The following is a 25,105-nucleotide window of genomic DNA, read 5'->3' as shown; positions in this document are numbered from 1 at the left end:
GGGGCAATGTTTTTGGTCTTCATTAGCCTCACCAGCACCTTCTGCAGGGAGAAATCTCGCTCCAGGTCCTCTGCAAGGTTGATCTGGGGTAGCGGGGCAAGGCCCTCTGAGCGTTGTATGTCGGTCTGGGCCTTGCGATCGAACACGTCCTTGAAGTAGGAGTAGAGCCTCTTGGGCTGGATGGCACAGTAGGAGATCCTGTCGAGGATCTCCCTCATGGCTTTCGGGCGGTTTGTCCTGTATAGTTTCTGGATGCGGTCAGTCTGTCCATCAGGGTGTCGAAGTTCTCGAAGTTGTCAGCCTTTGCCAGCTCCTCCATCCAGGCGGATTGCCATGGCGTGGCGACCCTCACTTGCGGACGATGCTCTTCCTGCTGCGTTGTCTCCACAGGTGCAGGTGCTGTGGGGACAGTCTGTGGCCTTGTTGTCTCTCGGCCTGGGGAGCGGTGTTCAGGTGGATCTTGAGGTGGGAATGCTGGGGCGGTGGGGGGGGGGCAGCTCTCGGTATCTCTGGGGCAGTGCTGGATGTTCCGAGAGGGAGTGGGGTTCTGGAAGCACGGGTGTTGGACCTTGGGGAGACGCGGTCATGTCTGGAAGTGCTGGGGATGGTTCTGGTTCTCCTGTGGGTGGTATCCGGTTGGGGGGTCCTTGGTGAGGCATGGGATTTTTGGCGGTTGGGGTCTCGCTGGGCAACCCCGGAGGAGGTGTTGGGTCTCCCAGGGGCAGGGTCCAGTTGTGGGATCTGGGGGCTGCAGGAGGCTCCTCCATTGGCTGAATCTCAGCGAGCTGCCTGGGGGGTAGCGCTAGTTGCTCCTATGTCAGGGCAGCATGAGGTTACCTGTGGGGGAGCACTGCCCCGTCTCATATCCATGTTTTGCCGGATGGTTTGTATGAGGTCACTGAGGTGTCTGGTGAGGTTGCTGACTTGTGAGATGGCAGTGATCCCCCTCATGGCAGGGTCCAGAGTGGGGATTCTGGAGATGGAGCTGGTTCTTTTGGTGGCATCATCTTGTCAGTCACTCCTCGAGGCGGGGATCGCACTTCCCTCGGTTGGTCCCCCCTTACGTGATGTGGCTCTGGGGACGCTGGCTGAGGTACTGAAGCTGGAACGTCGGTGGGGGTCAGGGTTGGAACCCGCAGGGTGTCAGTGGGATTGAAGGTTGCTGTTGTGAGGGATCCCTTGCATATGGTTTGGTGATACTTACATTTCTTTTGAGTCTCAAAGGGTAAGTCGCAGCGGCTACATCGGACGGCAATCCGTTTGTTGTGGGCCTTCCGAACATGTTTGCTGAGGGCCCCGAGGGTCTGGACTCCACAGAAGGGGAAGCAGAAGGGGCAGAGGAGGAGGCCTGTAGGGATCGGGTACTGGAGGTAGATGCACTCATCTTCCCCTGCCTCACTCTCTGTGGGGCAGACCTCTGTTGTGCTTGCAGACTCGCCAGGTGGTTCCTCTCGGTCTGGCAGGGAAGCTTGAGGAGGTGGAGTCGCTCCTGGGCGGGAGCTGGACTCACTGGCCACAATATCTCTTTGCCTGGTAGGACACCGTATGGCATCGAGATCCTGGGCTGTGGAGTGCGTTTCTCTTGGAGCGGCCTTCCTCCGGGCAGCAGGATGGTAAGTAGCTTCAGGGTCCCGGGTTGAGGAGGTGGTTCCTTCGGGAGCATCCCTCTCTGGAGCAGCGGGGCAGCGATCTGTATCCTGGTCCTGTGTCATGGGGGGGGGGGGGGGGGGGCTCCCCTGGTAGCAACCTTCCCAGCAGGGCAGCGATCAGCATCCTGGTCCTGGGAAGTGGGAGGGGTTCTCCGGGGTGGTCCTCCTGAAGAGCTGGTGAGATATTATTGCTCCTGGATGTGAGGTCCCGAAGAACTGTCCTTCTGGTGCTAGGTCTCCCTGCAGAGGCATCCACAGGGGCTTTCTTCAACCAGGTGCTGATTTTTTCATCTTTGCTGGTGGTCCGGGTCTTCCGTGAGGCACCAAGAGTGGTATTCGGGATAAGCTTCCTCTGAGTTTTCTGAGAAGTAGAGGATGCAGGAGCAGCAGCAGGTGACGAGAGTGCAGCTGAAGGTATCTCAAAAGCAGAGAGAGAATTTTCTTTCCAAGTAGCAGCAGTGGAGTATATCTTCAAGGCAGCATCAATTTTTTCAAAAATGGAAGCAGGAGACTCCATCTTCAGGACAGGTATTGTAGATGTCCATCAGAAGGAATTAAACTCAAGGGTCCCAGAGTTGCTCCTTCACCTGGTTAACTGCCTCGTAAAACTCTTATTGTCCATACAAGTCCTTTACCCCTGCTGCCCAATTTAAATAACCATAATGATTTGTAACTTCAGATTTCACAATATTGGCACTGAATGGTCTGATATGCCACTGTTTCTTTGTGTAACCCTTCTGACAGGTGGTGTCAGCAGTACAAAGGTCAGGCTCGTATCTAAGGGCTCCTGTTAAAATTACAAAACAAAATTGGCTTGAGCCCCCAAGGAGAAATCTGGAAAAACTAAATACCTCCCCAGTGTACCTCTAGGCAATATTTCTCCACCTGCAAGCATAGAGCCTGTATATAACAACAACAACAAAGTTTCCATTAAGGGGAAAGGGAATACAGCAACAATGATTGAAAAGTATTCAAACCACAGGTAAAACACCTGTCCCACAATATCTTGAACAGTAGTCATTTGCCTCAGTTTCCCACCTTGCAGTATGAAGGGGAGGAGGGACAGCTCAGTGGTTTGAGCATTGACCTGCTAAACCCAGGGATGTGAGTTCAATCCTTGAGGGGGCCACTTAAGAATCTGGGGCAAAAATCTGTCTGGGGATTGGTCCTGCTTTGAGCAGGGGGTTGGATGATCTTCTGAGGCCCCTTCCAACCCTGATATTTTAAAGTCTAATTACTTCCCTTTAACATGCCACTCTCCTTTTTCCTCTGCTGCATCCCACTCATGGTATGTTGTCTGAGATCAGTGAAGTCCCAGAATCCAAAGAGTACACTTGGGTGTGTGAGGGTGGGTGAGTGAGACCGCTGTTACTGCTTCTGCTGCCCACTCTACTGAATTTTTTGAAATACTATCAATTTAAATGTCCCCAGCTATGCAAAATTGTGATTTTAAATATTATATTATTTTTATGTTTATAGTTTTTCACAGTTGCAGGAAATTATGGGAGGCTTAGACAATGGTGAGTCAGACAATAATTATATAATAACAGTAGATGATGAGATTCAAAAGGTAAAGCTTTATAACTGTTAACGCAGAGTGACATCATCATGGCAAACTATGACATAAATATCCTTAAATCAAACTCTAATAGGGTCCTCTTTGCCCATCTGTACATTTTTGATTATCAATAAAAATATTTTCCATCAGTTTGTGAGGGTGTGTGTGAAAATGATGTTTACCAATAAAAATCTAACTTTTCCATGCATATGCTTCACCCACTGTGCTGCCTTTAGCTGCAATGCCGTGTTCTGAGGTTCCACTGCCCGTCTTAGGGCTTGTCTTCACCGACAGTGCTGCACCAGAGCAGCTGCACAGTTGTAGTGTTTAGTGAAGATGCCACCTACGCTGACAGGAGAGCTTCTCCCATCAGTATGGGTGCACCTCGTCCCTAAGGCCAAGTCTACACCATGGCGCTACATTGGTGCAGCTGCGCCACTGTAGTGCATCTGGTGAAGATGCGCTCTCCAGTTGGCATAATTACTCCGCCTCTGCAAGAGATGGAAGCTTTGTCAGTGGGAGAGTGTCTGATAGTGCTGGTGTAAACAGCACTTAGGTCACTGTAACTTGCATCACTTGGGGGGGGGGGTGTCTCTTTCACACCCCTAAGAGATGTAAGTTACATTGACGTAAGCAGTAGTGTAGACCAGCCCTGAGGTGACAGCTATGTTGACGGGAGAGGCCCTCCCATCACATAGCGCTGTCTACACCAGAGGTTAGGTCAATATAACTATATTGCTCAGGGATGTGGATTTTCCCCATCCCTGAGTGACATAGTTATACTGACAAAGTTGCAGCACAGACCAGCGCTTAGTGATTACAGTTCTAGTGATTTTGCTGGGTCAAGGGCAGGTTCACGACCGTTGCCTTTTCTGTGTTGGCTTTCACACCACATCCAAGGCTCAGCCCTTAGACTAGTTTGTGATTTCCGCTCTAGCGAACCCTGAAAAGAGACAAGGCCTCTCCCCTGAGCCTAGTCAGCTCTGTCTTTACACACGGGAGAAAAAGGAGCCAAAGGGCATCTAGGAATAATAGCAGCCCCAGCAGCTGGCGGGAATACCTGTCCCCTCCCTCCCCACAGGCTGCCTCAACTTGTGGGTGCCCAGCCTGAGACACGGGAAAGGGACCTGAGTGACACTCCCCCACGGAAAGCCCGGCCCCTTTAAGGTGCTTCCAGTTGGGTGGTAGGGTGACCAGATATCCTGATATTTGGGGCTTTTTCTTATATAGGCTCCTATTACCCCCCCCCCCCCCGATTTTTCACACTTGCTGTCTGGTTGCCCTAGTGAGCGGGGAGGCCCCTAGAAACCCATCGTTTGCAGATGCCCGCTTGCCAGCCAGCAGGTCTCTGCTCCCCGGGGGCCCTATAGCGAAGCAGGGCCCTCCCCCACTGCCTGCTGGGAGCTGAGCCCGGCGGACGCGGCCCGGCCCCGCACACGCCGAAGGAGGTTGGGCCTGGAGGGAGCAGCGAGTTCCCCGGCGCCAGCCCCCAGCAGCGGGCCCCGGCCGGCGACTCCGCCCCGCTCTCCGCGCAGCGCCTCGGCGGCGGGATTGGGAAGGGGCCGGGCCGCAGCGTCCGGCGGACACAGGTAACAGCGGCCCCTCCCGGGCTCCGGCTGGGGCCCGGCTCCCCGGGGACGTGCCCTGCGGCGCAGCTGCCGGGGCCTGCAGGGAGCGCGGCCCGAGCGGAGCTTGGCTCTCCGGCTGCCGCGGGGCCGGCCCGGCTGGGCTCCCTCAGGCCGGCGGCAGAGCGAGCCCGTGGCCCCGCGGTCACAGTCGGTGGGGCCGGGGCGCTGGGCCCTGCCCAGCCCAGGCAGACACGGGCGTTTCCCTAGCTCCGAAGCGGCGCTGCTGCTGGGACCGAGCAAGGCCCGGCCCCCGCGGCCTGGTCCCGCTGCGGGCACGGAGCTAAACGCGGGAAGAGGTGCGGGTGGGTGACAGTCTGGTTTGGGCACCTCGCTTTCCTGGCAGGGGACCGGGTGCATGGGCGGGATGGTTAGAAGAAAAAGCTCAGTGGGAACCAAACTGCAGCCGGGGGGGGGGGGCGTTGCAGCGGGTAAGTGTGTTCCAGAAGGTTAGTCCTGACCAGTTGTTGGTGGGGATTGAAATCAGACCCTGGAGCATGATAGGGAGAGCGAGTCTGTCTGCTTCAAGACAAGAAAGGAATCTCTTCCCCATCTCCAGCCATGGCCCCTTAGCAGTTGCAGTCCAGGATCAGAATCAAATAAATAAATAAACACACACACACACTGCATTTAGCACAGTGTGGCCTTGATCCTGACTGGGATTTTGGAATGCTCTCACAACACTTCTCTTGGTACAAGTTGCATACATTTGGGGGCTCCCCCCTCTCCCCCACTAATGTGGAAGAACATATGGCAAGTACATGGTGTGATAACCCCGATGTTTAAGAAACTCACACTTACAAAAATGTGAGGGAGCCTTTGCTTGCCTTGGGAACAACTTTCTACAATGTTTATGAAGTCCTGAAAAAAATCCCTAACATGTTTAACAGCCTCTGATATTTTAATAGAACCTAATGAAGCCCTGCCCACTCTGTCACAGGACCACTGCTAGGGCCATGTATGTGAAAGAGGGTCAGTCTCATAAATGTGAGGGTTGAGACTCTTTCATATAAATGGCCCTAGCAGTGGTCCTGTGACAGAGTGGGCAGGGCTTCATTAGGTTCTATTAAAATATCAGAGGCTGTTAAACATGTTAGGGATTTTTTTCAGGACTTCATAAACATTGTAGAAAGTTGTTCCCAAGGCAAGCAAAGGCTTGTGGCACCTCATAGAATGGGGTCTGGGTTCATGAATTAGGGCCCTCAGGTGCTATAGTAAATAATGTTTTCATCCCTCAGCTTACACTATGCCCTAAATTATTAGTCCTAACAAGGACTATGGCTATGCCAAATTTCACACTTCAGCTGTTGTTGTATTCTGTGTCTGCATTTACAAAAACAAATTTACAAAGACATTGAAAGTGGGTTTTTTCCCCTTCACTCACTGACAACCCTGAAACAGGTAAAATAATTTTGTTCAAACTTTCCAAAAATTCATTTTGGGATAGAAAACAAAACATGGAAATTTCAGTCTAAAAGATTAATGCAAACATGTGGAGATGTAGAGTTATAACACTGTTTTTCATCCTTACTTAAGATCATAAATCCATTTTTCCCTAAGACTATCAAAAGGTAACTACTATTTTTTCTCCTGTTTGGAAACTATATTCTTGGAATGATTTTCAGGGAATCTTCTACAAAAGGGATTGTTCTTGCTAGTGACTACTCTTCTAGTGAAGGATGGATAGATGTCTTGCAGCAGGAAAGAGCATTTCTCTTGAAAATGCTTCAGTGACATTAAGGTCTGGTTACAAGTATCAGGGGGTAGCCGTGTTAGTCTGTATCTACAAAAACAACAAGGAGTCTGATGGCACCTTAAAGACTAACAGATTTATTTGGCATAAGCTTTCGTGGGTAAAAAACTCACTTCTTCAGATGCTGAAGAAGTGAGGTTTTTACCCACGAAAGCTTATGTCCAAATAAATCTGTTAGTCTTTAAGGTGCCACCAGACTCCTTGTTGTTAAGGTCTGGTTAGGAGAAGCAGCATTTTCTCATCCCTGGCTCTGCAGTCTGAGTACAAGGTGAATTCAGGAACTCCTGACTTTTATTCCTGGTTTTACTTCTATCTCTGGTATTGGGCAAGTCACTTCTGTCAAGAACTATCCCTAATAAACATAGCCACTGACATCTCTCTGCTCTTGGTAAATAGCGTGGGCTGGAAGTTAACTATGACCTTAAAAATATTGTATTTGAGTAATGGAAGGAAGAAACCATAAGAAAGTTAGTAGTTTAACAAATTGTAAAAAAAGAGTTACATATATGAAAAATGCAGATTATGAATAGGCAATTTACCTACCCTGCTATATGAGAAGACAGAACATTTCACAGAAAGATACAAAAATCCTTATGGTTTCAAAAGGAACTATATCATTATTACAGAAAGGAAAAAAGGTGCTGATTTTAGTAGTCACTACTATAAATATGCTGTTTGCTGACCAATTTCTTCAATGCTGAAAAAAAATGCAAAGAGTACCAAATAAAATTGAATCTGTCTCTTTATTTCAGGGTATGCTATGACTGGTTTCAGTCTGCCCGTCACCGCCTTTAGAAAACTAAATGTCTGGCTTGGAGTCTGGGAGAAATTCCCCTCTAATAAACTCTGCATGTCCTGGAGGAGATGTATATACTCTAGCCACCAATCCAGTATAATAAACTACAGAAAACACTTCAGCATTTCTCCTGTGAAACATGATGTATTTTTAAGACTGCCTTCACAATGTATTTCAGTACCTTGTGTACGACTTAAAAGTGACAAAAGTTCTAGAAAGAAAAAACAAACCCTGCAAGAGGAGGAGGAAGATGAGGAGGAGGAGGATGAAGAAGAGAGAAGTGATTCAGAAGATGAATTTGAAAATGACCCCAATATAGTGAAAGGTTACAAGGATCTTGCCAAAGTAGTCCAGTCTTTTCGTTATGATATAATAATAAAATGTGGTCTAGATATTGCAAGAAAGTAAGTATCAAAGATGTATATAGCTTACTGATAAAGAAATTGTCATATAGTAAATAGTTAAATGTTCTTTTGATGTCCTTTTTCTTGCTGCAGTAACTTAGTGAAGAAGAATTTTTTTTAACTTAATCAGAAGTCCATATTTGTCTTTGGAGGTATATTGTTACTTTATCTCTTGGAATCTGTTCTTTTCCAGAATTCTGCTACTTATCACTATCTTCAATACTAAGACTACTTAAAGAGACAGTGATAATTTTAATCAATCTCTAGCATTTATGCTTTTAATTGTTGACTTCAAAAGAAAGCGCTTAAGAATAGAAAAGCTTCTGCTAGTCGGTGTAAGGATTTAAAAAAATACCCTAGATTGACTAGAAGGAAGAGTCTAACCCAGTTCTACAGTAAATATAAACCTGCCACACCTACCTCCATCAGATATACATAAACCTTATTAACAAGTCCATCACAATGTATAACCTATGCAACCTACAGAGTATTTAAGAAGCCTATTAGTTACAATACATTAGTATGACTTGAAGCTGATATCCAAAGACAGCATTCTTAAGTTTAAAAGGATTGGTGGCATACAAAAAGGGGTATCATCTGTTTAAACACTCTTAAACTACCCTTCTACCTGTGGTACAGAACAGTTATAAATTATTTTTTTATTCAGCATTTATGAAATATATACTTCATTTCCAGCCTAAGTCAATCTTTAAATAACCCTCACAGAAATATATGTATGCTTTTATGCACAAATTCTCTTTCTGAACTACACTTTGCAGGTGAACTGCGTTTTTGCCTGTTAGGAAACAATTGCACTTGTTTACTGTGCACTGTAAATGCAGACCTATAAAGCAAACTTTTTATTTTTTTTATTTTAGCAAAGTGGAAGATGCATTCTATAATGGTGAACTCAGGCTGAATGGAGAAAAATTGTGGAAGAAAAGCAGAACTGTAAGGCTTTAAAAAAAATTAATATAATACAAGATCATAACTAAGACTGACATTTTCTCTTCCCTCCTATTCTGATAGCACTCATGCAGGCATTGTAAGAGGCTATAAAACAATGAGTTATCCTGCATGTAACATGTGAGCTGCTATACCTGTGGTTAAAAGATAACATTATGTAAAAAATGGGGATTTATGAAAGGAGACAAAATATCCAGGTTTCATGAAGTTTCTAAGTATATCTAGTTTAACTGGGGGATGGATGAATCAAAACAAGTTACTGTATGTCTACTCCATCTTGATAGAAGTAGTTCTATAAGCTGAGGAGTACAGTTGATTCTTTTCCCCTTCCTGAAAGGAATTTTCTGCCTTTAGAAGAATTGTACCCCCAGAAGACTTTGCCAGAGATATGGGGGAGGAGGGCACTTGTAGCTGCATTTACTAGGCTTATTGATTCTTAATTAACCCCCACAAATTTTTACTTTGTTTTGTTTTTTAATCCCTGCAGCCTATCCACTATTAAGGTTGCATGGGTTAGTGTAGCTACTTATAGAAAAAGATTATTTAAAAAAATATTGTTACAGGAAAGTAAGTAGGAGAAATCCATATATTTATCATTACTTCCTACTCATACTACATCCCTTCTTAAGAGGTTCACTGACGCTTTCCCCCAGTATTAAATAACTCCTATCTGCTTTCTTATCAGGAAGCACCAGTCATCAGTTAAAGAAATTGTTCCTGTTCAAATTCTCTTTCAGGATATCATTCTTTATACGCTCCAATCTCTGAATGTTCTTATTTGTGGCAACTGTGCCCTCTCTGTTTTGAAGTCCTTAAAAATCCACTTCTGCCTCACTACCTGTAGTGAATCTTTCTTTTTTGGTTGCTCCCTTTCCTTTCCTTAACCTTTGTCTAGTTGTCTTTCTGTCCTTACAGTATGAACTATTTGGTGCAGAGACTAATGCATTTTGAATACCTGGAAAGTATCCATCACATAATGGTAGCGTTATAAAGATGGCATCTTTATGGCAAACCCTCATATCTCCTATAGCCTGTGTCTTGCTTTTTTGATACTTTTTGTCTGTATAAGTCATCAACAGAAACATCACAACTTTTTTCTCGCTTGCAACACTTCATTTGTAGTTTCTGCGGACTTGATATTATGATCTTGCAGTACAAAGACTATAGTTAAGGTTGCGTCAGAGTTTTCTGTTGTACAGGGTCTGTACTTCAGTGTCTCACTGTTTTTTATAAGCATGCCTGGTTTGCTCTGGGGATGAATTGGGTTTGTGCAGTGAAGGAGTCTTCTGACTGTAGGAGCTCTGTCTCATTTGTTGCAGAAGTTGGGAGGTTGTAGTGAATAAGGCAGGGGACTGCAGGAAGAGAAAGCATGATCTTGTGGTTAGGGTAGTTGACTACCACCCTTGAGGCTCAGGGTATGTCCACACTATAGTGGCTACAATAGCATAGCTATAGTGATGCAGCTGTAGCGTATACTTCCTGTATTGAGGAAGGAGGTTTTCCTTCTGTTGATGTAGGTAATCCACTTCTCTGAGAAGCAGTAGCTAGGTCAATGGAAGAATTCTTTCATGAATTTAGCTGATTCTATAGTGGTGGTTAGTTCAACCTACCTGCCATGCAGATGTAACATTTTTCACAGACTTGAGTGATGTAGTTAGGTTGACTTAAGTTTTAGGTGTAGACTGGCCTTAGTCCCTGCCTCTGTGACCAAGTTCTTATGTGACACTGGGCAAAACGTTTACATCAAAGTTTTCACAGGTAGTCACTTCTGCATGTAATTAAATCCTATATTATCATACACGTTCATTCTGGCATTTCCTGACTCGAGAGTGCTTGACTTTGCAACCTTTTAATCCCTAACTTTTTATTTCCTTTTTTCATGGTTTAATTTTACTGATGAGAGCAACTTTAATATTAAACTACATTTTTTGTTTGTGACTATTATCAAGAGTTTGGTGTTCTAATCTGAGTACACAGACTCTGCTTGAAATCAGTCATCTTGCAAAGCAAAAATGCTAATATGCAATTCGTATCAGAATCCTTCTGCAGAGATTTTTGCATGCAAAAATATTTTTTTAAAAATTGTCTATAGAACAGACGTGTAACTAAGAATGAAGCAGGTATAATATTCATGTACTTCAATGCAAGCCTATGGTGCTTCGCATATATACTTTAGTTACATTAGACAAAATTACCTTTCTGAAGTGCCTGCTGTCTGTTGGACTGCTAGGGTTTTTTCTATTAACATTCAGTTCTTACACTTTTAATAAATTAATACTTAATCAGTCATTTTGTAGTTTTCCTCTAATTAAGTTTTTATATTTGGTTATTCAAGTGACATTAGAATAATAAACTATCTAACCTTTAATATCAGATTAGAAACCACATACCAAGGACCAAACCTTACGGTCCCTTCCTTAGGCAAGCTCTCTATAGAAGTCAATGGGAAGCTTGCCTGAGTGAAGAGTTCCAAATTTGTCCTTGCATGCTTAGCAGCCTATAAGCAGGTAGGGGCTTCTAAAACTGTAAACTTTCTCCCCTCTGGTTCTCACAAGTTTTAGGTCTCTGCAAAATTTAGACTTGCTTTTAGTTGGAAGGGGATGTCTGACTGCAGCTGAACAACCTGGTAACCATTCCATTTCCAGTAATATAAGAGTTGAAAAATAAAGATCTATGGTTCCAACACAAAATGTACTACGTTTAGTTAATGTACTTCCCAACAAGTCAAGGTAGTTATCATACACTGTAAAAAGTGTTGGATGTAAAAAATGCTGGAACCACCAAGTGTAATGTGAAGAAGTCATCTTCCAGTAACACTTGTCTTTGTTAAGGTTTACTGGTTCTTCTGCTTGAAGTCAAATAGGAATTTGGATTAATACTTCATTATTAAGTTACCTAGAATATAAGACCATGTCTGCTAACATTGATTCTGGGGGGGCTTATTATCAGACCCATAAGATCACTGGTTGAAGTTAAGATAGTTCTTTATGATTCTGCTTACCTCTCTGGCTCATTTTTCGCCATCTGTAAAATGGAGAAACAATGTACCCCTAACAGTGGTATTCTTAGGCTTCACTTAATTTCACATTATCATTTTCTCATACATGTGTAATCCTCCCCAAATTCACTACATTAAAAACAAAATCTAGGCTTTCATTTGCATGATGGGAGTTGTCCCGTAGTGGTAGCCTACTAGAGGCTGGCATATAAAAAAATGCAAAAAACTGTTGGGGCTCTGTTTCTCTTTAATATGGCAATGGTACTGCTTCTTGGTTATTTACTGAACCGTAAGCATACCTATAGTGCTTTACTCAAATAAGACAAGTCTTTGCTCCTAGAAGCCTATCGTGTTGGTTAGACATGACAGAGAAGTGGAGAAGCAACAGCAGTCATGGGCTGGTATAAGGAAAGATTATGGTTACGTTGTTTGAAGTCATGAGATTATGTTATGCAACATTCACACTAGCTGCTGTATATTTTTGGGGGTGTGGGAGTAGGCACAGAAGATTGGAGGCTGGGTGTAGCTTTGGAAGGCTAACTGAAAGTAGTGGATTTTGAAGGAGGGAGAGTCGGCAGAGAGAGAAGTTGCATTTAAATAGAAGCTTGAGGGTTGATCCAAGTATAGGGTAAGAGTGGAATGAGGACATAAAGAGAGCAAGGAGGCTTACAGAATTGGGGACTACAAAGGCCTACGTGGGAGAAGAGATGGAATTAGGGGCTGAATTTTGAAGGTGGTAATAAGAAGTTGGACTAGCCTTCAGTTGCATTTACAATACATAAAAATTAAAAAACAAAAACAATTAGATGGAAATAACACTGCCAGGGTGGAGCCGTGGTGGAGAGGTTCACAGGGATTCACTCCTCATCACTCACTTGCAGGCCTGCATTAGAGGAACATGGGTACTATACGGCTTATACAGCCATTCTAACAACTTCCCTAGAAGATAAGAATACTCAGTGTGGAAAGAGGAGGACAATTAAATTACACACAAATTAAGGGTTATTTTCCTCAAAAGAATGTTAATTATCTCTCTCTGCCTCTATTTTCAGGTGAAAGTTGGTGACACACTGGATCTCATAGTAGGGGAGGATAAAGAAACAGAAACTGCTGTAGTTATGCGAGTTGTCTTAAAAAAAGCATCAGAAAAGACTGAAAGTGAAAAATACAAAGTGGTTTTGCGGCGCTGGAAAAGTTTAAAAGTGCCCAAGCAGGATGTATTTAAGTGACAAGGATTTGCATATGGCAGCATGAGACTTCTTGTGGAAAACCATTTCATTTGTTGCTAAATATGAATTTTGAGGAAATAAAATTCTTGCACCCTTTTTAAGGGCTTGTGATAGAATGTTATCTCCTTGCCATATGCACCATTCATATCTTGTGATAGTCTGTCAGTTTACTCTGTTCTATTCATTTTTGTTTCATGGTAAATTGGAAAAAGCTTTATTTCCAGACAATTTTCCTAAAGAAGATATATAATGGTTGGGTAAAGGCTAGATAGATCTCAATTACTTGACAGTTGTCTCTGATTTTGTTAATCAAAATGACTCTGTTGAAACTAAGGCTGGTCTCATAACAAGTGGAAGAATGTTTCTGGCTGTGGGACTTTAATTTTCTAACCTTGTACCTCAGCGGTGTCACTCTAGGACAATGAACCTCTCTCAAATCTAAAAACCCAAAGGAGGGAGACAGGATGACTTAATAGCTTTTTCCTTCCTATGGTCACTGATTTTAATCTGATTCAATTGATAGTGACAGAGTTACTACCATCTGATTCTTGTCAGTTGCCTCTGTGAAATGTGGTAGCGGTCATGTCCATATTACTACTGGCCAGTTTGGCTATTTTAGAGTGACCAGGAATTAACTGGGGAATGTCTGAGGAGACACTCACGTCACGACTGAGGCACATTGGAAGATCAGAAAGAGGGAGCTTACACTATTATCACTTTATATTGTATAGTAACTGTGCAAAACAGGAGTGGAAGATTTCAGCCTCATGCCCTCAATTAATTGAATATTAACTAAAGAGTACTTAATGCTTAAACTGGGAGTTAGTTGTACAGCGTTCTTCCAAGACCTGTACAAGGATGATAATAAAAAGGAAAAAAATTTGCTGAAAATCTCATGTCCATCTTTCTTTCTTAGCACAAACACTTAGTGAGAAATGCTTCATTTAATGACAGTTGTACATAATCACAGGCACACTGTCGCTATTCTGAGAATAGTCTTGTATTTCGTATCTTAAGTGAAAAAAACAATTAAAAAGGAAGTTTTCTTATCTTAAAGGTTGGGGCAAATCTCATTCCTTTGTCAATGGTGTAAAGACTGCAGGATCTGGCCCTCCAGATTCAAATTCTTCGTTAACACAAGAGTGAGAGTGCACTGGATGGCAGTAGCATCGCTGAAAAAACATAGTGTACGAACTAGAGTAATTTATCATATCTTTTTCTAAAAGGAAGTAATCTGACGTAATATATAATTACACAATAACCTTGTTATTTTCCCCCCTTTTCTTTCAATAAACTGTAGAGCCACACTGGCATAGTATTTTCAGCAGTTTCTCTGAGTTTGGTGTTACTTAGTAGAAATGGGAAAGGAGGTAGGATAAATGAGATAATGCAGCACTGTTTAGAAGTGAATAGGAGCCAGATATTTAAAGGTATTGTGGTGCTTAAAGATGCACACAGGTGCGTCTGAAAATCCCACTAGAAGCCAGGGTGCCTAATCCAATTGAACAATTTTTTTTAAATCCCACCAGGGGCCTCCCTGCATTTTGAGGTGCCTGAACAACTTTGAGAATTTGCTCTTAAATGACTGAGAGGCCCAGAAACTTCTCCCACCAGATTCTAAAGACTCCAAGCTGCAGAAATATAAGGAAGCACTTGATGTCTGTATTAAAAGCAGTTGGAGGGACCTGCTCTAAGGCCTTGTCTACACTACAGTTTTGTTGGCAAAAGGCAGCTTTTGTGGGCAAAGCAGTGAAGGTGTACACACTACAATGCTCCTCCCACTGACAACTCGCCTGCTTGGCAGACAAAAGAAAACCACCTTGACGAGAGGCGTAGAGCTGCTTGTGGCAAAGTTAGATCGACAAAAGTGTCAGTGTAGATGCTGTGTTTGTTACATCGCTGTAACTGGCCTTGAGGAGGTCTCTCATGTTGCCCACCATGACTGCTCTGCTCGCTGTTTTGAACTCTGCTGCCCTGCATCCAGCCACAGAAGCATGCGCCCCTCCCCTGAGCAAGCCAGTTCCTGGCAGCAAACGCACTCCTGCTTAGACTACAAGGGCGGGGGTGGATCTCCTGGGTCTGTGGGGAGAGAAGGCTGTGGGAGAACTTGGGAGGGAATCATGGAATCTTGCTCTCCCCAGCACTAGGTCTGCAGTGGCAGGCAGTGCGGGCTGCTACTAGGGAGAAAGGGGAGACTCATGCTGAGCCAGGAGCTGATGTCATCCAGGATTTTCCCTGCCCATGTACTAGTCTCTGCTGAGCTGGGGAACAGGGGTGGACACCAGCTGTTTGTACAACAGCTTCTGCCTCAGGATTGGTTGTTTCTGGCTGCTGTCTGAACTTAGAGACAGCATGCTGATGCACTCTCTCTCCCAACGCGCACACAGTCCCTCTCACATACTCTCCCAAAACACAAGCTGGCGCTTGCGCGCTCTCTCTCTCTCTCACACACACATACTTGTGTGGACTTCTTGTTAGTGTTCAGCAAAGTCTGATCATGTTATCGCGAGTGACACTTTTAACACACTGTAAAGCACTTCACTTTTCTGGCACACACAGCAATCATTGCAAGGTTCATAGCATGGCACATACAATGCCAGGCTCAGCACACTACAGCAATACACATTACTGTGGTGCAGTGTTCCTATGCTCCTTCAAGGCATCACCCAGCCACGTAGCCCCCCTCCCCTTGGGCTCCTCTTATAGTCTTGTGTTCATAACGCACAGCACAATACTGAAGAGCAGTGCAGGATCCAAGCTTTCTGACAGATGGCTGGATTGCAGGTTAGCATGGCAGTTGAAATCTAGTAGGATGCACATGGAATGGAATTGAGAAACCATCATGTGATGCTGTACCTGCCCTCATGAGGCATTGCAAACCCATCTCAAAGCACCCTACAGCCAGTTGCACAGTAGGATAGCTACCCACTGTGCACTGCTCTCTGTCGATGCAAGAGCTGCTATTGTGGATGTGCTCCACTGACACAAGGAGAATAATGGGGACACGCAACAGCGGAGTAATTACAGTGGTGGCTGTATGTCAGCATAACTTGCATCAACAAACTCTGTAGTGTAGACAAGGCCTAAGTGTGCAAACTCCACTCACAAGCAACCAAACATGGAAGGCAGATGTGTGCCTGATACACAAACAATAATTAATTAAATATCCAAGATAAAAAACAACAAATGAGATGCCTGGATCTTTCAAAGAACTTGTGACATGGAAGAATTTGCTGTCAAAACTACTTCACATAACCAATGAGCATTGAGTATGACTGACTGACTGACAGATAAGAGACAGGCCAATAATGTATCCCCCCAGTAATATGGGGGGGGGGGGCTGATTTTTCAGAAAGTGCAGAGCACCCACCCTTTGGAAATCAGGCCTCTATTAAGGTGTCAAATTGTGTAGTAGTTAGAATCAATAATTTTGAAAATCTTGGCTTAAAAGCTGTTAACGCTGTGACAAAGTTCCTCCTCTATCTTGGTGGGTCCTGTGCTTATTGGCAGGTTTTCTTGCCTCAGATATTCACCATGGGGGTTGGGGAACAGCCCAGAGACCTTCCCCTCTGGAAGAACCCACAGTCCAGGTCAATTGGGAGGTTTGGGGGGAACCCGGGCCCACCCTCTACTCCGGGTTCCAGCCCAGGGCCCTGTGGACTGCAGCTGTCTATAGTGCCTCCTGTAACAGCCGCATGACAGCTACAACTCCCTGGGCTAGTTCCCCATGGCCTCCTCCAAACACCTTCCTTATTCTCAGGACCTTCCTCCTGTTGTCTGATAACGCTTGTGCTCCTCCGTCCTCCAGCAGCACACCCTCAGCTCCTTGCACCTCTTGCTCCCAGCTCCTCACACTTGCACCACAAACTGAAGTGAGCTCCTTTTAAAACCCAGGTGCCCTGATTAGTCTGCCTTAATTGATTCTAGCAGCTTCTTCTTAATTGGCTCCAGGTGTCCTAATTTAGCCTGCCTGCCTTAACTGGTTCTAGCAGGTTCCTGATTTCTCTAGTGCAGCCCCTGCCCTGGTCACTCAGGGACCAGAAAACTACTCATCCAGTGACCAGTATATTTGCCCTCTACCAGACTCCTGTACCCCACTGGTCTGGGTCTGTCATATATCCCTCCCCCCTCCTCAACGCCAAGGGGTTGGGCAGCTTGGGACGCCAGACAGTGCACATGTGACAAGCCATCGGCGTTGCCGTGACGGCTCCCTGCTCTGTGTTGCACATGGAACTGGAAAGGTTGGAGGGATAAGAACCATCTGGTCATCCTTGTGTTCTTCTCCTTGTTCCGCTGCATCCATTGAAGAGGGGCATGGTCGGTCACGAGGACAAATCTGTGCCCGAGCAGGTAGTAGCGCAATGTTTCCATGGCCCATTTTACAGCAAGGCATTCTCTCTCCACCATTGCATATTTTTGTTCCCTTGGAAGGAGTTTCCGACTGAGGTATAGAATTGGGTGTTCCTCCTTCCCAACCATCTGTGATAGAACGGCCCCCAACCCTACTTCCGATGCATCCATCTGCAGGATAAACTCCTTGGTGAAATCAGGGGCTAGCAGTACGGGGTTACTGCAGAGGGCAGTCTGTGAATGCTTCCTCTGCTGCGTCAGACCATCTCACCAGATCAGGTCCACGGGCTTTAGGTCTGTCAGGGGGCTTGCCCTTGTGGCATAGGTCTGTCAGGGGGCTTGCCCTTGTGGCAAAGTGGAGGATAAATCGTTGGTAATACCCCACCGCACCTAGGAACGCCCGGACTTGTTTCTTGTGACTTGCTCGGGGCCAATTTTGGATGGCCTCTAACTTGTTCACTTGGGGTTTTACCAAACCTTTTCCCACAATGTAGCCAAGATATTTGGCCTCTGTAAACCCTACAGCACACTTGGCAGTGTTTGCTGTAAGGCCAACTTGCCTGAAGGTATCGAGGACTGCCTCCACCTTCTCCAGGTGGGTTTCCCAGTCTGGGGTATGAATGACCACATCATCCAAGTAGGCAGCAGCATAACTGTTATGCGGGTGTAATAGCTTGTCCGTGAGGCGCTGGAAGGTAGCTGGAGCCCCATGTAGTCCAAAAGAGAGGACAGTATATTGAAAAAGACCCTCTGGTGTAGAGAACGCAGTCTTTTCCTTTGAGTCTTCTGCAAGGGGAATCTGCCAGTACCCCTTTGTCAAGTCTAGGGTAGTCAAGTACCGGGCATTACCCAGACAGTCCACTAGCTCATCTATGCGAGGTATGGGGTACGCGTCGAACTGGGATATTTCATTTAGTCGCCGATAGTCGTTGCAAAATCTTGTGGTGCCATCAGGTTTGGGCACCAGCACGATTGGGCTGGACCACTGACTGTGGGATTCTTCGATGATCCCCAACTCCAGCATTTTTTTTACTTCTGCTTTTATTTCCTCCCTTTTTGCCACTGGCACCCGATAGGGCCTCATTGTTACTCTGGCCCAAGGGTTCGTGATGATATGTCTCGCTTGTTCGACCCGGTTTTGTTAAGAACACATCTTGGTTCCGGAAGATCATCTCAGACACCTCATTCTTCTGGTCTGGTGTTAAATTGGGAGACACTCTCACCTGTTTGGAAGGCTTGTTTTCCTGGGTTAGGTCTTTTTGGACCGTTGTGCATGCCTCTTGTGCATGCCAAGGTTTCAGAAGGTCAACGTGATAAATCTGTTCTTGTTTTCTGCGTTCTGGCTGCCGCACCATAACCCGATCCCCTGGTTGGAACTGTCGCACTTTTGCCTGGTGATTGTAATGGGTTCGCTGGGCCTCCTGTGCCTTCTCCAAGTGTTCCCGTACAATAAGGGTAACCCGGACTATCCAGTCTCGCATCTGCATTACATGCTCTATTATATTTCTCCCCTCATTGGGTTCCTCTTCCCAGATCTCTTTGGCGATATCTAGTATGCCACGGGGGTGACACCCGTATAATAACTCGAAGGGGGAAAACCCAGTTGAGGCCTGAGGTACCTCCCGGACAGTGAACATAAGGTAGGGTAGTAGGGTGTCGCAATCCTTCCCGTCCCGACTTACCACCTTCCTTATCATAGCCTTGAGGGTTCGGTTAAACCTTTCTACCAACCCATCAGTCTGCGGATGGTAGACTGAAGTTCTCAGGGTATGTATATGGAGCAGCGTACAGAGGTCCTTCATTAGCTTCGACATAAATGCGGTTCCTTGGTCGGTTAATATCTCCTTCGGTAGCCCCATTCGGGCAAAGATCCCCACCAGATCTTTAGCTATAGTTTTAGAGGCCGTGTTCCGCAGGGGGACGGCTTCTGGGTAGCGAGTAGCATAGTCCAAAACAACAAGTATACATTGGTGACCCCGAGCCGTCTTCTCCAGGGGTCCCACTAGGTCCATGGCTATTGGCTTGAAGGGGACCTCTATGATGGGAAGAGGTACTAAAGGTGCCCTCAAGTGGGGATGGGGACTGTGCAGCTGACACTCCGGGCAGGAGGCACAGTACCTCCGCACTTCTTCATGTATTCCAGGCCAGAAGAACCATCGTAGGACTCGTGCCAGGGTCTTCTCTACCCCCAAATGCCCCCCAAAAAGATGACTATGAGCAAGACTTAATACAGCGTTCTGGTGTTTTTGAGGTACTAGGATCTTCTGCCCCTGTACTGGTGCAACCCGGTATAAGAGATCCTTCTTCATTATGAAGTAGGGTCCTGGCCCCTGGGTTTTCCCTTCCACGGGGACCCCATCTATTTCAGTCACCTCCTTCCTAATGTTGTCATACCTTGGGTCTTCTGCCTGGTCCCGTCCAAAATTTCCTCTCCCGGGGCTAATCTGCCCAAGATCTAGGGGCCCAGGCTCTGTTGCCTCTACTGGTTCAGAGCATTAGGGTGGGGGTTAGACTCAGGTGCTTCTTCCTCCTGCGTGGCCTCCTTTCCAGCTTCGCGAGTCCGCCTACCTACAAGAGCAACCCTCTGGCTTTGGGTCAGTATTTGGGTTCCCAAGGCCTTAGCTGCCCTTCTTTCCCTTTTTGTCTTTCTACCCTGTCTGGGAGTGGAGAACGAATCTGGGGATATTTCAGAGAAGATTGGGGGTTGACAGTCTGCTGTGGATGCCTCACCAATTTTAGGGTCCCCATCTTTCTCCAATCCCCCTACTAGGAGTAAGTTTCCAAACCCTGGGAAGTCCCTCCCTATGAGCACCAGGTATGGGAGTTTAGGGACTACACCTGCTGCTACCTCAGAATTGTTCCCTTGGATCTCGATTTTTACTGGGACGGTGGGGTAGTAACTAACTGTCCCATGGACACATGTTATCCCCGTATGTTTATCCTGCAGCAGCTGACTACGCTTCACGAGCTTCCCTGAGATAAGCGTGATCGCACTCCCTGAATCAACCAGTGCCGTGGTCTCTACCCCATTTAGTTTCACTGGTCTGGTATACATATGTGGGGTTAGTGAGAACCCCAAGGTGGATTAGGGAGCATGGATCTGCCCAGTTCCCCAGGTTACACTGCATAGGCTCCTCAGCATTGGGACACTGTGAAGCTATGTGTTCCCACTCCCCGCAGGCATAACATCTGTATGGAGCCCTAGGCATTCCCCGGTCTCTTGGTTTGGGCAGTCTAACATCACGATCCTCTTCTCTCTCAGTGCTCCAACCCTTTGTGGCCTCTGATGGCCTTCAGCCTCTCTCTTTTTCCACCTGGGCCCTCCTGGTGGCCCAGTCACCCGAACTTTAGGGCTTGATGCTGCTAGTTTAACCCGGGGTGCCTCTTCCTTAACTGGTCGGGTCAGCTCCCTCACTGTCCTTCGCCTCTCTACCAAGGCGACAACCTCGTCATAGGAGGAGGGTTCGTTCTGGCTTACCCAGGCACGAAGGTCTGGTGGTAGTCCCCTCATGTATCGGTCGATGACCAGAACCGCTAGTATCTCTTCCGGATTCCGGGACTCTGTTTGCAACCACTTTCGTGCAAGACGGATGAGGTCATACAATTGGGACCGCGGGGTTTTGTCTTCTTGGTACCTCCAACCGTGATACTGCTGGGCCCGCACTGCTGTCGTTACCCCAGATCTGGCCAGGATCTCTGCTTTCAGCTGGGGGAGTCTGCCGCAGCCTCTTCAGGCAGATCATGGTAGGCCTGCTGGGCCTCCCCACACAGGAATGGGGCAAAGATGCCAGACCACTGATCTCAAGGCCAGGCCTCCCGTAGGGCTCTCCTCTCAAAGGCCAGAAGGTATGCCTGTATATCATCCTCCCGTGTCATTTTGTGCAGCCAATGGCTGGCCCGTATGAGCCGCGTCCCATTATGGCCGCGATTCAGCTCTGTAAGGGACTTTACCTGGTTTACCAGTTCCCGCAGCATAGCTCGGTCTTGAGCAGCCTGGTCCATCAGCAGGCGATTAGTCTCTTGCTGCAGCCGCACTGCCTCCTGCTGGGCCGCCGTAGCTTGTATCAGTGCCCGCACTAAGTCATCCATTGTGGTGAAAAAAAATAAACACTTTTTTTTTTAAAATCACCCTCCTTCTTCCGCCACGCTGTGCACCCCAAGATCCCACTCCTGACACCAGTGTGACAAAGTTCCTCCTCTATCTTGGTGGGTCTTGCACTTATTGGTGGATTTTCTTGCCTCAGAGATTCACCATGTGGGTTGGAGAACAGCCCAGAGACCTTCCCCTCTGGAAGAACCCACAGTCCAGGTCAATTGGGAGGTTTGGGGGGAACCCAGGCCCACCCTGTACTCCGGGTTCCAGCCCAGGGCCCTGTGGACTGCACTGTCCATAGTGCCTCCTGTAACAGCTGCATGACAGCTACAACTCCCTGGGCTACTTCCCTATGGCCTCCTCCAAATACCTTCCTTATTCTCACCACAGGACCTTCCTCCTGGTGTCTGATAACGCTTGTGCTCCTCAGTCCTCCAGCAGCAGCACACCCACACCCACATCCACACCCTCACCCTCTCAGCTCCTTGCACATCTTGCTCCCAACTCCTCACACTCACACCACAAACTGAAGTGAGCTCCTTTTAAAACCCAGGTGCCCTGATTAGCCTGCCTTAATTGATTCTAGCAGCTTCTTCTTAATTGGCTCCAGGTGTCCTAATTAGCCTGCCTGCCTTAACTGGTTCTAGCAGGTTCCTGATTACTCTAGTGCAGCCTGCTCTGGTCACTCAGGGAACAGAAAACTACTCATCCAGTGACCAGTATATTTGCCCTCTACCAGACTCTTGTACCCCACTGGTCTGGGTCTGTCACAACGCATAATTTAGAACTAAAATGGATGATTTGGAACAGTGATATAGTAAAAAGACTTCCCTGAAGGGATAGGAAAGGAAAACCTTTAAAGATATTGAAACTGTGTGAAGAGAGCTTCTGGGAACAGGAGGAAGAAATTCTCTGCATAGATAGTGCACAACAGGTATTGTTTGCTCAGATGGCAATAGGGTTTCACCTTAAGGATATACTTGTCCAGCTGTTCTCCTCCATCTGAGCATTAGAAGAGAGAGAGCAGGGATGGCTTCATGTTACATAGCAATCTGCCCCTGGATCCCACTTAGGGAATCAAAACTAAACACCCGGCATAATCCTGTTCTGGCCGGCACATATCCACCTCTGACAGATACCTGAAGGGTTTTTCTCTCTCTCACTTTTGTGCCAATTAAGTCTCAGTTAATGAACTGATACTGTCCTTTGGAAGTGCAAGGACAAAAGGGATTTTTGAAGAGTTGTCTCTGATCACCTTAAAGAGAAGGAAGCTCAGCAGAATCACCAAAGCACTGTACCAGACCAATATAAAACACCTGTGCGTAGAAATTTTTCCATTCAAGTTTAACAGAAAATGGCTATTTTTAGATTTTGGCAGTCAACATGTTTGGATTTTTTTTTTTTTTTTTTTTTTTTTTTTTTTTGGTGGTGGTTTTCAGCAACCGAAGAACAAAATTTTGAGATGTCTTGAAGGTTTTCTTTTTCTTTATTTCTACCAAAACATTTCACCTGACCAATTGCATTTTTTTCAGTTTTGGTTGCTGAAAATTGAAAAGGTTTTTAGATAAAAATTTGAAAATTTCCACAGAAAAAGTTTGACTAAAACAAATGTAAGTTTTATCAAAAATTTTCACAGGAAAAAAAATCAGTCCCCCAGCCATTCTACTTCTTGGGGATCCCTTTTATAAGCTCTGCTTCTCTAATGACAATCAAGGTTTCCCTTTCAGAATGGTTACTAAAGGAGAAAAATTGCTACATGAACCATGGTCACATTGTGCGATAGGGTAGGAACTGGGACAAGTAGAAGTTCTGTCCATGCAGCAGCAGGTCAAGTCTCAAAGGACCAGGAAGTCACCTTCAGAAGAGAGCATATAGATCTGAATAAGGAAGATGTATGAAAAGATGTGTGAGGTGGGAGTCTAGATCCTAGCAACCAGGTGAGGTAAAGCTAGAAAAAGCAAGTCCTTGGAGTATGATGGAACTTGGTTTATCTTTAGTAGTTACAGATTATTTGTATTTGGGTTGCTGATCTAGACATGGTAATCCAGGGACAGCTCTCTGTAGGGAGAGGGAACTAATTATATGCTTACTGACAGCTACTCAGAATAGGAGTTGTATAATCCTATCCTAAACACATAATTACTAACATTTTACTATTAGAATAATTTATTTTAATAAGAAATTAAGAAGAATCTCACTGCTAATGATAGGTTTATTTGAATGGGTCTTGTGGGGCGAGAGAAACAAAATGAAGTTTATGAAAGCACTGTAGGGCAGATCTTGAAGTTTTCTCCTCAGATTTGCTGTGGCTAGGTAATGAAAGCACACGGTACACCTTATGTGCCAAGGTGGAGAGATGGTAGACAGCTGATCCATAACTGAAATATGTCTGTAGGACCAGTGTCCATGGACAGGCAGTAGTGCCCAACATGAAGAAGAGATTCCCAGGAATGGATGATAATCATGTGGGAGCATGGAGTTAGGGAAGGGAGCAAAAACAGGGTTCAGATTTGCAGTAAAAGCACCCAAAACATGCTTAAAAAAAAAGTATCTTTGGAATACTGATGGAAAAAGTTTATACTTGCATTAGCAGCCAACTGAATAGTGGTAACAATGAAAACAACTGACTTGGAGAAAGAAAGTTATAGCATCCAAACAATACATAAGTTGTGTCAATGGCAATCCCAAAATTTCAGTGACTTACTCCTAAAGTCAGAGGTTTGAACTATCCTCAATTTTTTTCTTAGATTTCAAGATCTTCAGTGCAGTGCTGTCTTCATGTGTTTGTATAGTACTGAGCACTAGAGTGCCCTGATCCTGACTGGGACCTCTGGGCACCACTGTTACAAAAGTATTACACAACAGTAAAACAAGACTTGGCTGAATTTAAAAGAAATGCACTCAGAAATAAAATTGATATACAAACTATCTTAACTTGAAGATAGAAAAATAGAACTGCTTCTGAACATTTTTCCTAAGATGATCAAGTACTTTTTTATTCATAATAACACAAAATTATGACAAAATGCTCAGGGCTACATCTTACTCTTAATAGTAATCAAATGTAATCCTTTCAAATAGGAAGTATTTTTCTCTCATGAAAATATGCTATTTGCATTTCCCTGTTAATACAGTTGCCAGATTCCCTGGATAACTGCAAGAACTTCTAAGCAGTAGTTTCATTTTCCCCTTCAAATTTCAGAAAAGAATATATATATTTTAAACCCTTGCACAGTTCCTTAGTTAAGTGTTTCTTTTGTGTGAAATTGGTGAGACACCAAAAAAAAAAAAAAAAGGTTCTACATTAATTTTGTAGCAGGCTTGCAGTTCTTTTTTTTTGTTGGGAAAATTCTGACAGTCACACTAGAAAATATAGAGTCATTGAATACTATGCTGTTTCCTTTAGAATCACTGTAGGAGAGAGTTGTTCAATACTTACCAAAGGTGTTATATTAAAGTTAGACTTTTGACATTCATCTCAACAGGATTGACTGAAGTAAAACCATGTATAGTTAATATGAAATCAGTGTGTGTATGATTACATATGTTCTGAATGTTTTCATTTAATATCTGGGAATCTCTCCAGATAGCCTAAGTTTGAAATCAGTAACTGTTTGTCCTTTTAAAATAACATTCTAAAAGGGAGATGACATTAGAGCAGTTGCAGCTAATCAAGATGCCCTC

The 25,105-nt window shown here is 45.3% G+C and overlaps 1 protein-coding gene across 2 annotated transcripts; it reads left to right on the top strand.

Moving 5' to 3' along the window:
- Positions 1-4,625: 4,625 nt before the first annotated feature.
- MTRES1 (mitochondrial transcription rescue factor 1) lies at positions 4,626-14,302 on the top strand. Of its 2 annotated transcripts, none has more exons than XM_054023153.1 (4): positions 4,626-4,796; positions 7,338-7,785; positions 8,664-8,736; positions 12,802-14,302. In XM_054023153.1, the coding sequence occupies exons 2-4, from the start codon at positions 7,346-7,348 to the stop codon at positions 12,976-12,978; spliced, it is 690 nt and encodes a 229-aa protein (XP_053879128.1). In that variant the 5' UTR covers positions 4,626-4,796; positions 7,338-7,345; the 3' UTR covers positions 12,979-14,302. The 2 variants fall into 2 exon arrangements, with proteins under 2 accessions (XP_053879128.1, XP_053879127.1); XM_054023152.1 differs by lacking the exon at positions 4,626-4,796 and adding an exon at positions 4,909-5,131.
- The last annotated feature ends 10,803 nt before the right edge of the window (positions 14,303-25,105 follow it).

The sequence above is a fragment of the Malaclemys terrapin genome, chromosome 3, assembly GCF_027887155.1.
Source record: "Malaclemys terrapin pileata isolate rMalTer1 chromosome 3, rMalTer1.hap1, whole genome shotgun sequence".
In the NCBI taxonomy this organism is placed as follows: Eukaryota; Metazoa; Chordata; order Testudines; family Emydidae; genus Malaclemys; species Malaclemys terrapin.
The sequence above is the reverse complement of the archived record's forward strand: the minus strand, read 5'-3'. Positions and strand labels throughout refer to the sequence as shown.

Coding starts and splice junctions, on each gene's coding strand:
- MTRES1 (XM_054023153.1), top strand. CDS start 7,346: ATGACTGGTTTCAGTCTGCCCGTCACCGCCTTTAGAAAACTAAATGTC. Junction 7,786..8,663: donor GGTCTAGATATTGCAAGAAA/GTAAGTATCAAA, acceptor TTTTTATTTTAG/CAAAGTGGAAGATGCATTCT. Junction 8,737..12,801: donor TGTGGAAGAAAAGCAGAACT/GTAAGGCTTTAA, acceptor CTCTATTTTCAG/GTGAAAGTTGGTGACACACT.